Source organism: Protopterus annectens, chromosome 3.part1, assembly GCF_019279795.1.
Source record: "Protopterus annectens isolate FY-2018-M chromosome 3.part1, PAN1.0, whole genome shotgun sequence".
Lineage (NCBI taxonomy): Eukaryota > Metazoa > Chordata > Ceratodontiformes > Protopteridae > Protopterus > Protopterus annectens.
This window is the reverse complement of record NC_056732.1, coordinates 1,910,125,788-1,910,140,887: the sequence shown is the minus strand read 5'-3', so window position 1 is coordinate 1,910,140,887 and position 15,100 is coordinate 1,910,125,788. Positions and strand designations below refer to the sequence as shown.

Here is a 15,100-nt window from a genome sequence, read left to right as displayed (position 1 = left end):
ATCACAATGTAGTCTACTTTTTTCTCTATACATTATCCATTTATGTCTATGCAATTCCCATCTTTCCTTGGTGTGTCCCTCCCCCTTTTCCTTACTATACCACTCCTGTTTCTATACTGCCCTTCCTTACTATTCCCTGCTATTCACTCCATACTAGTTTCCCAAGTACTTTTGTATCCCATCCCTCCAATTTCTTTTTATGAAAAGTACATGGGACATATTTCAGTGGTGCCCTCTCATAGGTTCATAGGTAGGTATTAGGCTATTGGCCCTAGGGCCTATACAAGCCTAGCCAAAAAGGTACCCTGGCTTTCGCCACCCAAGAAAATTATTTTCCTGTGCTCCTGTCAAGCAGAACCACAGAAGTGATCCCTGGAGTGAATTTCCTATTACCCATCCAATCATCAAGATTTTTCTTGAATAGTGTTAATGAGGAACTCTGTTTGACAAAGATAGGTAGTCTGTTCCAGAGTATGGGAAGCCTCTGAGACATGAATCTATCCCTCCAGCATGTTCTGTTTATTGTGGTGACAAGGTTTAGGTCCCTAGAGCGTGTAGCTCGGAGGGATTGGGATTTCTTTAAGTGGAGCATGTCCAACAGCTCTGGGTTTGACATAGCTTTGTATGTTAGGCAGAGATTGCCTCTGAGTAGGCTATATGTGACGGAGTAAAGCTGGAGCTTTTTGAGACGGTCTGCGTAAGGCATCTGTTTGAGGCCAGAGGTATTTTTGCGGCCTTTCCAGTTGTTGTAGATGTCTTGTGAGGTACATACCAAAAGGGGCGTTGTACTCTCTAATGGGTCTAATGAGTGATGAGTAGAGGGGAACAACGACCTCTTTTTTTCTGGATGAGAAACCTTTTGTGATGAGGTGTGCCACATAGAAGGATTTCCTGACCACTGTGGCGATGTGATTATCAAAGGAGAGACTACTGTCCACCTGTGTCCCAAGGTCTCTTATCACACTTTCGGTGTGAAGTAGACTACCGCCTATGTGGTAGTTCATGGGTACAGAGTTTTTACCAATGGGGATGACAATGCACTTTTTGGCATTGAGCTTGAAACCATGTCTTTGATACCAGGCATCTGTCCCAGTGAGGCCCTTTTGTAGGATCTCCACATCTTTAGGAGTTTCAATTATGGTTCTTGGTTTGCAGTCATCTGCGAATTTAGTTAGCCAAAGACCTTCTGTGTTAGCCTGTACTTCAGAGAAGTAGATACCAAACAGGAGAGGACCCAGGACTGAACCCTGTGGTACTCCACTTGTCACTGGTCTGAAGTCTGATTTGGAGTCTGCTACTTTCATGGTGTGGGTTCTGTCAGTAAGCCAGTTGACAACCCATCTTGTGACATAGGGATTTATATCTCGTTTAGTGAGTTTATCTATAATTCCAGAGTGGGGGATGGTGTTGAACGCCTTGGCAAGATCTAGATAGGCTGTGTGAACCACCTTACCCTCATCTATGGCTTTGGTGACTACTTCAAAGATGTCTATCAGGTTTAGGAGACATGATCTGCCTTTTATAAACCCAAACTGTGTGGGGTCCAGAGTTTGGAGATCTCCAATGTCTTTGTTTATGAGTTCCCTGATGATACGTTCCATGGCCTTGCAGATGAGGCTCATCAGGCTAATGGGGCGGTAGTTCCTGGGGTCTGTTGTGCCCCCCCCCCCCTTTGTGGAGTGGGATAACTGTCACGGTGTGCCATTCAATAGGCACAAAGCCTGAGGTGAGGCTATAATTGATAATGGTACTTAGGTGGGGTGCCAGTTCATTCTGTAGTTCATGTAGAAGGCAGCCTGGGATGTTGTCAGGTCCCATGGATGCTGTGTTCTTGGCTTTGGAGAGTGAAGTTTTTACCTGTGCAGCCGTGATTACAGGAACTTTGCATTCTTCCGGTATAAAGATGGGCCCTTTAGGGGGTGAAAGGGGGTAAAGTTAGCACTGATCCTATCTGCCAGGATGTTGGCAATATCAGTTGGTTCTGTATATTTAGTGTCATTGTGCTGTAACTCAGAGCAGATCTGAGTGTTGCCAATTGAGATTTTTGATGTAGCTATAGAATGCTTTGTGGTTGTCTTTAGAATCAGTGGCAATTTTGTTTTCATAACTAGCTTTGGAAGATTTTATGAGGGATCTTAACTTCTTACTGACGCTGACCAGGGAATTCCTCCAATCGTGGGATTTTACTCTTTTTTGCAACAGTTTCTTTCTTCTGTTGTAGAGTTTGTTTATGGCAGAAGACCACCAGATTGGCTTCCTTTTTTGGAGGATAGCATCTTGGTTCTGTTAGGGATAGCATGATCCATGCACTCGTGTCAGTGCTTATAAAGTGCATTTGTGTAGGATTCAGCAGTCGTACCTCTATTGTCCATCTGCATGGGTGTTGTGAAGTTTGCCACTTCTGTCTTAAGAAGCGTGAAGTTGGCTTTGGAGAAATATTTTACAGTTGTTTTCCTAATGGGGGGTGGGATGTGGATGTCTAGGGTGATTAGCTTGTGGTCGGATCTGACCAACGAGGAGCTGACCTCTGGTGTGGAACACCAGTCACCCATGTTGGTGATGACCAGGTCTAGGATATTGCTGCCCCTGGTGGGGGGTGTGGATAAGTTGAGCCAAAGCATTGGAATTGATTATTTCCAGAAAACATTGAGCAAAAGAGTTGGTACATGAGTAGTTTTCCCAGTTAATGGTAGGGTAGTTGAAATCACCCATTATTAGAGTATTGGGTTGTACCTTAATATTTTTCAGTGTATCAAGAAAAGAGGTGTGGGAATCCTGGGGCATGGTGGGGGGTTTGTAGCAAGCTACAATCTGGATTGCGGTTTTGCCCAGAGTTAGTTGAACTTGGATAATCTCGGATGCATTATGCTGAGCAACTAGCTTGGAGGTGTGGATATCCTTAATGAATATGGACACGCCTCCACCTTTAATGTTTCGGTCTAGGTTTGGTGGCCGAAAGGTGTGGTATGAATTATAGCCTGGTACTGCAGGGGTGCTTTCTGGAGCTTTGAACCAGGTCTCTGTCACTGCACAGATGTCAATGTTCTCCAGTTTAAGGAGTGCCTCGAGTGAGTGCATTTTGAGGTTTAGATTTCTAGCATTGAGTAGCATTACCCTCAGATTTTGCTTGCTTGTACCTGTTATGGTGGTGAATTTGTCATTTGAACCTTGCCTAAAAAGGCACTATAGGGGTGGCAAGAGCCTTTGCCAGTATCCAGAATCCCAAGGGCGACAGGTGCAGGCCATCTCTGGCAAAGCAGCATGGTCTATCGATCGTGTCATCCCAGGCAGACAGATACTGGATTCCCTTAGAATGGCACCAGAAGCTTAGCCAATTGTTAAAGTCAATCATTTTGTCCTTGTACTGTGATGTCATTCTGGGTGATGGCAGGATGCTACTCAGGGCTAGGGTCATACCAGCCTGGGCTACAAGATCAGAGGGCTCCTCCATATCTCTTTTCATGTAGTCCAGGGAGGTACGTCTCAGGTCATTCACACCAACATGGACAATGACAGAGTCATATTTGTACTTGTTGTGGAGTGACCTGAATTTGTGCGTTATGTGGTGGATCCTGGCACCTGACAGGCAGCTAACAGTAACTTTTTCCTTGTTTAGCCTGGTGAGTGGAACATCAGTGTGCCTGACTATAGAGTCACCTATGACTAGAGTGTTGGGTACGCCATGCCTTGTGGGCTGTAGTTGAGTGGCACACTGAGTATGTGGGCTATGTGTCATTTGGGTTGTGTTGGGGGGGTGGAGGTTGCTTGCATTTCTGCTTTGGAGGTCTCTGTTGTTTGGGCAGATTTGTACTGAGAGCCTCCGCAAATGTAGGTGTGTGTTTTGTGGTTCTGTGTGTGTGTTTTGGTGGTGTAGGTGGAGGGACTATGTGATGAGTTTGATGCAGTGCAAGTGTTTACCTTCTCTTCTTGACTGTCTAGGCCAGTCTTTGGTGAAGAGAGCTTTGCTTCCAGTTTGGCTATATAAGTGGATCTCTCACAGGTCATAGTGTTGGGTGGTAGGAGGAGAGGGTTGTCTGTGTACATGAGGCAATTGCTGCATTGTCCCAAGATGCCCAGATTCATCAGATAGACAGGAGAAAACACCGGGAGCTGACCTATAGATATGCCTGAATAGGTGCTTATTTATTAAGTGCTAAAAACTGTTTTCCTCTAGACAAGTGAGGAAAGTTGAGTGCTGTAGTAATTTGTAACTTATTTAGTGCTTACAATGAGTTCTGAACAAGTGCTGAGATCAAAGAAACAGATGAGTACTAAAACTAAAAAGCTGGCTAGTTGCAAGGGAAATTTTGAAGAACAGACTTTATGGCGCCAGGAATAGTTTAACCCCAGTTAAGTGCAGGGGGCTTAGGAGCTCACAAACAGTCCTGGACACAGCAAATCCATATCTGACCTGCCACAGGAAAGGGGGAAAGCAAGCTTAGAATTTTTTTTTCCTAGTAAAGTGGAAATTGAGAAAGCTGGAACAGAAGTTAATTCAACGTTAAGAATCTGATGTTCTGTATTAGATTGAGTGAACTAATGACACTAGACTGGGAGGAGTATCACAGATCAAATATACAGTATGGGTGGGCAACTGCAAAGCCACCAAGTATAAGAACACACAACACTGGGGAGGGTGAGTGGGAAAAATTACAGTTCCTAGCTGTAGCCACTAAATGAAAGTTTTAAACAGATCAAGGAGCAGACTCGAGAATGCTTTTAACTGTAACAGACAAAAATGCACAGAAAAGTTCGGATAGAGCACTCACAAACAGAAAATACAACTCTCAGTATGAAAAAGCAGTTTTTCAGTTAAGTATTCTTAAAACAGTATAAAACAGTACATAAATGCAGTGAAACAATAAAAAAGGCTTTATAACAGTGCAAAACTATAGTAGATCAACTGTATAGCACAATTATAAGCATTTCAGAAGTGCAGTTCAGTGAAATAAGTGTAAGAAATAACTTAGCTTGCTCTTGGAATCTTAAGGAATTTCCACTTATGCAATGCAATCCAGAGCCTGACAATACAAGCAGAACCTTTATAAGACACAGGGTTTATATAGCAGTAAGAATGGAAGAGTTGGAAGATCAGATTACTACTCAGCCCCTGCTATTACCCAATCACTCGTACTACACAAGGTCAGGGGGCCTTGTTACTCTCAATAATAATGAAGACAATCAGCAGAAAATGGCTGCCAGAAACATAGGAAACTCAAACAAAACCACCAGCCTAGACAACAGGCCTCTATCAAGATTATGCCACCTGAACAGAACACAGAAACCTCACTTTAAAAGCATAGAAAGAACACCCACAAAGAAAAAAATGCAAGTCTCAGTATGAAAAAGCAGTTTACAATTTAATAATTAAAATAAAAAAAGCAATTATAGTAATGCACACTATTACAGTTCATAGCTGTAGCCACTAAATGAAAGTTTTAAACAGATCAAGGAGCAGACTCGAGAATGCTTTTAACTGTAACAGACAAAAATGCACAGAAAAGCTCGGATAGAGCACTCACAAACAGAAAATACAACTCTCAGTATGAAAAAGCAGTTTTTCAGTTAAGTAATGTTAAAACAGTATAAAACAGTACATAAATGCAGTGAAACAATAAAAAAAGCTTTATAACAGTGCAAAAATATAGTAGATCAAATGCATAGCACAATTATAAGTGTTTCAGAAGTGCAGTTCAGTGAAATAAGTGTAAGAAATAACTTAGCCTGCTCTTGGAATCTTAAGGAATTTCCACTTATGCAATGCAATCCAGAGCCTGACAATACAAGCAGAACCTTTAAAAGACACAGGATTTATATAGCAGTAAGAATGGAGGAGTTGGAAGATAAGATTACTACTCAGCCCCTGCTATTACCCCCATCCACCACTCGTACTACACAAGGTCAGGAGGCCTTGTTACTCTCAATAATAATGAAGACAATCAGCAGAAAATGGCTGCCAGAAACACAGGAAACTCAAACAAAACCACCAGCCTAGACAACAGGCCTCTATCAAGATTATGCCACCTGAGCAGAACACAGAAACCTCACTTTAAAAGCATAGAAAGAACACCCACAAAGAAAAAATACAAGTCTCAGTGTGAAAAAGCAGTTTAGAATTTAGTAATTTCTTTCATCTCCTCCATTAGTTGCTTAACATCTATTGTTTGTTCTTGATTCATTTCCATTTCCTAGTTATTCTTTTTTAGATACCAAAATTAGTGTTACTGTTTAAGAATACTTTATAATGTTTAGGAAAGTTTCATGCAATTTTTGTCCTATTTCCTTTTACTGCAATACCTGGCATTTTACTTTTACTGTCTCAGGAGGTGGCATTGGCTGATACCATGTGATCAATGCTTTATCATTTTAGTAATTCTTAATGTTCAGATTTTCATTGCTTCTTGGCTACTTGCACATTTTAATTTTTGCAGGTTTTTCTGTTTTGCCCTTCTCACATTATTTTTTTTGTACATTGAACCTTAGGCCTAAGTTAATCATCAGCCATCCACTATGCTTGCAACTGTTTCTAGTTTTTTACTGCTAAATCTATATGGGTTGGTCTATTCAAATTGTTTATATACCTTGTGAACCACCATAAACAAACAGACTGTCTGTAGTTGTCATTATTAGTTTTTCTCTTTCAGTTTACATTTACCTCTCCATAATATAATGTTTCATTCTCCAGTTTACATTTACCTCTTCTTAACCAGTCATGCATTAAATCTTGATCAACATGTGGTTGTTCTAGGAGTTTTCTTATGGATTCCAGAAAAAGCGTGTGATTAACCAAGTTGAAAGCCTCCTAGAGAATGCATGGTTGGATGCAAAGTTAAACATTCATGCTGGCTTGTAAGAAAAAAAATCCCGTTTACTCTTACCAGGTGGAAGAACAGCTACAGGAAAAGGAGTTCTGTTGGCCAGACTCAAATTCACACTTCGTCCCATAGTAGCCACCTCAAAAAGAACCATTCATCCTTGTTGATAACATGAAACGGCATCTGTGGATTCATTAGTCTAACCTTCCCCTACCCATTGTGAATATCATTGTGTATTCATACCTACGGTAAAATATCTACCTGCCTCCCTGTCCATCAAAGAGCAGATCTGCTTATAGGATCCTTACTTTTCAGTATTTCAAAATGGAAACCATTTCCCTTTTTACTGACAGAATCTCTGTTAGAAAGAGACATTTCAGTCTCAGGTTAGCAGCGAGCAATATACAATCTCTGATAACTCCTTTCAACAAACTGACAATTAGTGAGCATAACTTTTCTGTAATAATACCAGACTCTAGAACATTTATTTATGTCCACTGATAAGGAATGAATTAAGCCTAATTGTCTGGAACAGCCTTAAAAGTCTGTTTGAAGATGCTATGTGCACTTTCTTTCATAAGTATATCCAACTAATATGGTCTTCCTTCAAAAATATATTTTGTAGTTTGATTACACCATCATGCACATTTCGGTAATCTATAACTTTCAGGGGGTTTTGTTCTCTCTGTCTCTCCACATCTAATACTGCTGTATATTTTATACCATTTTACTGCTTTATTGTTTAGTTACAAAGCCAATGCGTGTTTGAGTTTGCTGGACATAACATTTTCTTTTTTTTACTGTGGTGAGTCCAACAATGATCGATAAGGTTCAGTGTTCTATGCCAATAAGAGAGTAAGTCAGTAGTAAACAAAAAGCAACAAACGAACAATTAAACAAAAAAGCATAACCTGAGCAGTTTGATGCTAGATATCTTTGGGCTGCTCTGTGGATTTTCTAAATCCAGCCCATTATCTTGTAACACTCATGTGAGCTATTACTACTAACAGAAGATACCAAAATACCTTTCTTCTTCTTCGTCTATCAGCCGCACCCATTAGCGGTCAACACAGCAGATCATCTCTTTCCATTTCTTTATGTCCTCTGCATTTTGTTCTGTCACACCATCCACCTGCATGTCCTCTCTTACCACATTCATAAACCTCATCTTAGGCCTTCCTCTTTTCCTCTTATCTCCATCCTTAAAATCCTTCTCTCAATATACCCAGCATCACTCCGCAGCACATGTCCAAAGCAATGCAGTCTCACCTCTGTGGCTTTGTCTCCAAACCGTCCAAGCTAAGCTGACCTGCTAATATACTGATTCCTAATTCTATCCATCTTCATTACACACATTGCAAATGTTAACATCTGTAACTCTGCCACCTCCAGCTCTGAGTCCTATCATTTCGTCAGTGCAACCTTTTCCAACCCATATAACATAGCTGGTCTCATTACCATCTTGTAGACATTCCCTTTTACTATTACTGATTCTTGTTTGTCAGAAATTACTCCTGACACACTTTTCCACCCCCTCCACCCTGCCTGCACTCTCTTCTTCATCTCTATTCCACACTGACCATTGCTCTGAACTGATGATCCCAAGTATTTAAACTCATCCACCAGCTCTTCTCCCTGCATCCTCCTCATTCATCTGTCCTCCCTCTCATTTACACACATATATTCATATATAAAAGATACCACAATATATTATCATTAAACTGAACAAGGTCTGCTACTTGGACTTGGTTATTGTCCTTGTGGTGTGTGTCATAGAGACAGAATGTATTATATACTGCAGGATATTCATTTGTTCAGCTTTAATAAATGTCTTGTATGTTTCATTTCTTTAGAACAAAACTTCATCATTAAATGATACTAATCCTCAAACCGAAGAAGAAGCTACACAGGTAACTAGGATATAATGCGTATTTTATTTTGATTTTGTGTGATGCTTTTACAGAGTATTTCCCAAATAAATCTCATTGCTCTGTTACAAGCTTATTGATTCAGTAGTTTACTGATGTGTTTAAAGAAACTCACTGTTTGGCCTCTTACCTTGTTATCTTTAATGCCCACATCACTTCTGCTTTAGCAGAAACCCTTATGAAAATCCTGGTTGTCAGAATTCACAAATTGCTCAGTTTAGGTTAACTTACACACACTTTGACATTCTTAGTCCCAAACAGGCTTAGCCAGCAGAAGTATATTTACTACCACAAATATTCCTTCATATAGTTGTGCATATCAAAAGTTACAAAAGTAGGAAGTGTTCATAATGTAGCATTACTTGTTGCTGTCGAGCAATTAACATGAACATTTATCTTTTTTACTCTTTATTCAACTCATTTGGGAATATCTACATTATAAAGTGAGCAATAAAAATGCAACAAATAAGTGATGCTTTTGGACCAATCAGATCTTAGCAAATCACCATCTTGTTTTAAGTTTGCACATATTGTCCTGACACTGTAGTTATTAACATCTGGTAAAATCTAAAACTAGACATCACAATGTAGTCTACTTTTTACTCTATACATTATCCATTTATGTCTATGCAATTCCCATCTTTCCTTGGTGTGTCCCTCCCCCTATTCCTTACTATACCACTCCTGTTTCTATACTGCCCTTCCTTACTATTCCCTGATATTCATTCCATACTAGTTTCCCAAGTACTTTTATATCCCATCCCTCCAATTTCTTTTTATGAAAAGTACATGGGACATATTTCAGTGTTGCTCTCTTTTTCTTTCATCTCCTCCATTAGTTGCTTAACATCTTCTGTTGTTTGTTCTTGATTCTTTTCCATTTCCTAGTTATTTTTTTCAGTTACCAAAATTAGTGTTACTTTTTAAGAATACTTTGTACTGTTTAGGGAAGTTTTATGCCATTTTGCTCCTGTTTCCTTTTACTGCAATACTTGGCATTTTACTTTTACTGTCTCACCAGGTGACATTGGTTGATACCATGTGATCAATGCTTTATCATTTTAGTAATCATTAGTGTTTACATTTTCATTGCTTCTTGGCTACTTACAAATTTTAATTTTTGCAAGTTTTTGTGTTTTGCCCTTCTCACATTTCTGTGTCCTCTTCGACATGGACATTTAGGCCTAAGTAAATCACAAGCCATCGACTATGTTTGGAACTGTTTCTAGTTTTTTACTGCTAAATCTATTTGTGTTGGTTTGTTCAATTCTTTTATAGACTTTGTGAACTATCATAAACAAATTCATTGTCTGAAGTTGTCATTATTACTTTTCATCCTTCAGTTTACATTTACCTCTCCTTAATATAACTTTTCTTCCTTCAGTTTACATATACCTCTCCTTAGCCAATCATGCATTAAATCTTGATCAACATGTGGTTGTTCCAGGAGTTCTGTTATGGATTCCAGAAAAAGCGTGTGATTAACCAAGTTGAAAGCTTCCTGGAGAATGCATGGTTGGATGGAAAGTTAAACATCCATGCTGGCTTTTAAAAAAAAAAATATTTCCCATTTACTCTTACATGGTGGAAGAACAGCTACAAGAAAAGGAGTTCTGTTGGCCCAACTCAAATTCACACTTCATACCATTGCAGCCACCTCAAAAAGAGCCATCCATCCTTGTTGATAACATGTAACGTCATCTGTGGATTCATTAGTCTAACTTTCCCCTACCCATTTTGTATACCATTATGTATTCTTACCTACGGTGAAATGTCTCCCTGCCTCTCTGTCCTTCAAATAGCAGATCTGCTAATAGGATCCTTTCTTTTCAGTATTTCAAAATGGAAACCTTTTCCATTTTTACTGACAGCCTCTCAGTTAAGAAGACACATTTCATTCTGAGGTTAACAGTGACCAATGTACAATCTCTGATAACTCCTTTCAACAAACTGATAATTATTCTGCATAACCTCTCTACAATAATACCAGACTCAAGCACATTTCTTTATATTCATGGATAAGGAATGAATTATGCCTAATTTTCCTGGAACAGGCTAAAAAACATCTATTTGAAAATGCTATGTGCACTTGCTTTCATAAGTATATACTCCTGATAGGTTCTTCCTTCAAAAATATATGTTGTAGGTTGAGTACACCATCATGCACATTTCGGTAATCTATGACTTTTATGGGGATTTTGTTCTCTCTGTCTTTCCAGGTGTATTGCTGCTGTATATTTTATACCATTTTATTGCTTTATTGTTTTAGTTACAAAGCCAATATCTGTTTGTTTGCTGGATATTGCATTTTTATTTTTTACTGTGGTGAGTCCAATGATGATTGATAAGGATCAGAGTTCTATGCCAATAAGACAGTAAATCCATAATAAAAAAATAAATAAACAAATAAAAAAATAAAAAGTAAAACAAGAATGAACTACTTAACACCGAAAGTGTGATAAGAGACCTTGGGACACAGGTGAACAGTAGTCTCTCCTTTGATAATCATATCGCCACAATATTAAGGAAATCCTTTTATATGGCACATTTCATCACAGAAGGTTTCTCATCCAGGAAAAAAGAGGTCATTGTTCCCCTGTATGAACCTCACAAGACATCTACAACAACTGGAAAGGCTGCAGAAATACCTCACAAAGAGGATTACCGGCCTCAAACAGATGCTCTGTGCAGACCATCTCAAAAAACTCCAGCTTTACTCTGTTGCATATCACCTACTCAGAGGTGATCTCTGCCTAACATGCAAAGCTATGTCAAACCCAGAGCTGTTGGACACGCTCCACTTAAAGAAATCCCAATCCCTCTGAGCTACACACTCTAGGGACCTAAACCTTGTCACCACGATAAACAGAACATGCTGGAAGGATAGATTCCTGTCCCAGAGACTTCCCATACTCTGGAACAAACTAGCTATCTATAGTAAACAAAGCTCCTCATTAGTACTCTTCACGAAAAATTTTGACGATTGGATGGGAGATAGGAAATTCACCCCAGGGATCACTTCTGTGACTCTGCTTGACAGGGGCACAGGAAAATCACTTTCTTTGGTGGCAAAAGCCAGGGTACCATTTGACTAGGCTTATATAGGTCCTAGGGCCAATAGCCTAGTACCTATCTATGAACCTATGAATGTTACCAGGGAATGCTCCTGAAGTTGAAGCAAAAATTGTAGTAAAATGACGGAAAGCACAGGAGTAAACCACAGCTATATAAGGCCATTCTCATAGGTAAACTAACAAGCTTCAATGGAGCAAATCCAACATAACAGCAAAACGGAATGTAGGTAATAAAATCGATTTATTCTTAGAACAAAGTGGCTAGCGTTTTCACCCAAGAGGGCTTCTTCAGACCAAACACATTTTGCTTAAAAAGCACTGAAATATATGCACCTGCTAAGTCAATCATACTGACATCACATCCTGTCCAATAAAAACCTTTATAACAACTATATATTCATACATAAAAACATTACCTAATTCAATAATTCATCTGTAAGTAATCAAATGACAACATTATAAGAAAAAAATATAAAAATGAATGATGAAAATACATTATTTATAAATCAGTTATAAAGGTACTATTTCATACATTATATCAAAAGTGCCCTCATAAAAGCTCATTATGAGCTATCATAACATTACATAAAATTGATCATAAAAGTAATATGTGTATTGTAAGAATAGTATGTGTATTGGTGTACTGTAAGAATAATATGTGTATTGGTGTATTGTAAGAATAATATGTGTATTGGTATATTGATAAATTATCTATTAGACCTGTGTTAAAAAGCAGGAGGTTAATGATTAGATGAATATAATTATTCTTACAGTACACATTATTCTTAAAATACACATATTAAGGATATAACCAGAGAAGTATCAGAAGGATGAGTGTGTTTATATCCTTCAGTGTTAGCATCAAACAGATATATGATGCTAGTACTGAAGGATATAACCAGAGTAGTATCAGAAGGATGAATGTGTTTATATCCTTCAGCGTTAGCATGAAACAGATATATGATGCCGGTAGTGAAGGATATAACCAGAGAAGTATCAGAAGGATGAGTGTAATTATTCTGTAATATGGCTTCATAGTCTGTATTTTCAGAATATGCAGAATTATGAGAAAACTTCCAGTTGTTCCTCACTTATATCCTGAGTCTGATTTAGTCCTTTCATGTGAGTATGTAAAACCAACCTTAAGCCACTAAGCAACATTTGTTCTCTTGATATTTCCTTAGTGCTATTCAGTGGCATTTTTGTCATAGAGAACAGACAAGGGCTAGTACTTTTTAGTTTTTTTCCCCACTTGCCATAATTTGTAGGTGTGCTTGAGGATTACAGTATACATGGGGACCCCACAGAGATGTGTGGAGCATTACAGTGTAGCCTGTCTGTTGAAGCAGAAAGGCATTCTTGCCTTGAATATAAGGCCACCACATGCTTTTGCTCAGAAAGGATTGACCATATAAGGGTGGAAATTCTACAAGCAGAGTCTGTTCGGTTCAGTTCTGACCGTGTCTGAGTACTACCAAAACGGTCACGGTGCACAATTCATTGTACTGAGTACTCTGTGGCCTTAACCTCTCAGCCTAACACTGGTCAAGTAGATCCCAGCCCAAACAGGCTTATGTTATCCTCTGGTACAGTTGTTTTCTAGGTTGTGATGACCTTGCTAAGAGCTTGCAAATGTAATTAAAACAAAAGCTTTACCTATCCCTCTTCTTAAGAAGTAATATTTGTGACCTCGTAATGTGGCATTTTTGCTTCTTCTCTAGCCTTCCATTTAGTGTAAAGGTTAATGAGAATGCTCTTCATTTTGCAACATATATCCTTTATAAAAGCACATACTCCCCTTGAGTTATACCATTCTGCTCTCAGAAGACATTGCATTAAAGAGACAGTATTTTATTGCATTTTAGTAACCTTCTGGTGATAAGAGAACAGTGTTTCATTTTTGGCTATCCATGATGCCAACACATCATCTGGCAAAGTGGACCTTGGAATCTTCATGTTCCCTTTATAGTCTTAGTTGTACAGTTCTGAACTGGCTCTCCTTTCATCTTTCAGGGATTATTTCTTACTTTTGCCACGCTTTGCATTATTTAGTTTCATAGTACTCTGTCTTGAGAAAAATTAGTGTTCTAAGCACTGCTTAGTTCTGGTTATAGGTAGCTCATATATTCACATAGATATGTGTGTAACATTGTTTCATATTCTGTTTCTAGCACTTGCATGACTTCTGGCATTTTATTTCCATCTCCTACACTGTGGAAAAAGTTGCATAGTGTTTACCATCAGTATCATCCTGGGTTTCATTCAGTCCATCCCAGTGAGTACACTGAAAGACCTTCAAGCCACTATGAAGCATTTATTCCTCTAATGTGACTCTGATGCAGTTTAATGCCATTTTATAATTTTATAATTTCTGCTCTAACAAAGATGTACCATTCTGCAGCCTTTTCTCCAACAGTCAAACTATCTGATGTTCTAGAAGACAGTACTGTGTATGGGAATATATTAGGGTTGCAGACATGAATGTCATTTCTGATAACATGGTTGTTAAGTAAAGCTAAATATGTAAGTCAACCCTTTTATTTCAGGTCTATATTAGATCATCGGACGCTTTAAAAAGCAAATGATGATTAATGAACCCTATGTAAGCAAAAGCTTACTATCTCAAAATGTCAGCTACATCCAGCTAAAAATAAGGGTATCTAATGAGCATAAAAATTTGAATACCAAGTAGCACATAACTCTCCCGGCTTCCAGAAGGAATGTGGGATTCTACTCAGAACACACATTTGATGAACAATATAAGCACATTATGAAATAAACAGTGCAAATCTGTAGACGTTAATAGACTGTAATTCTAAATTTTACCACGCAAGGTCATTTATTTTTGCTTCTGAAAAAGGGATATGTAAAATATGTGTCCTCTTTCTTTAAATTATTGTTGTCACAAACATGTTGGTCATGTAGCGTGGTGTTCTGTATACTAGACCTATTCAAAAATCATATGTGATGATAGGGATTTAGAATCTAGTATGAAGGAGTAAGTCAAACCTAAAAATAGGGGCATCCTGTGTAGGGGTGAATCAGGCCTGAAAATAGGAACATTCCTCCCAAATAGGGAAAGTTGAGAGGTCTATATAGTTCTGAGTACTAGACCTATTCAAAAATCATATGTGATGATAGGGATTTAGAATCTAGTATGAAGGAGTAAGTCAAACCTAAAAATAGAGGAATCCTGTGTAGGGGTGAATCAGGCCTGAAAATAGGAACATTCCTCCCAAATAGGGAAAGTTGAGAGGTCTATATAGTTCTGAGTACTAGACCT

General features: G+C 38.6%; 1 protein-coding gene across 1 annotated transcript in view; it reads left to right on the top strand.

Annotated features, from left to right (window-relative positions):
* The window catches only part of LOC122797954, a 507,423-nt gene that overhangs the window by 298,154 nt on the left and 194,169 nt on the right, over positions 1-15,100 (top strand). Inside the window, exon 8 of the mRNA XM_044066475.1 lies at positions 8,669-8,725. Coding sequence (XP_043922410.1) covers positions 8,669-8,725 — 57 coding nt within the window. The remainder of the gene's footprint in view (positions 1-8,668; positions 8,726-15,100) is intronic.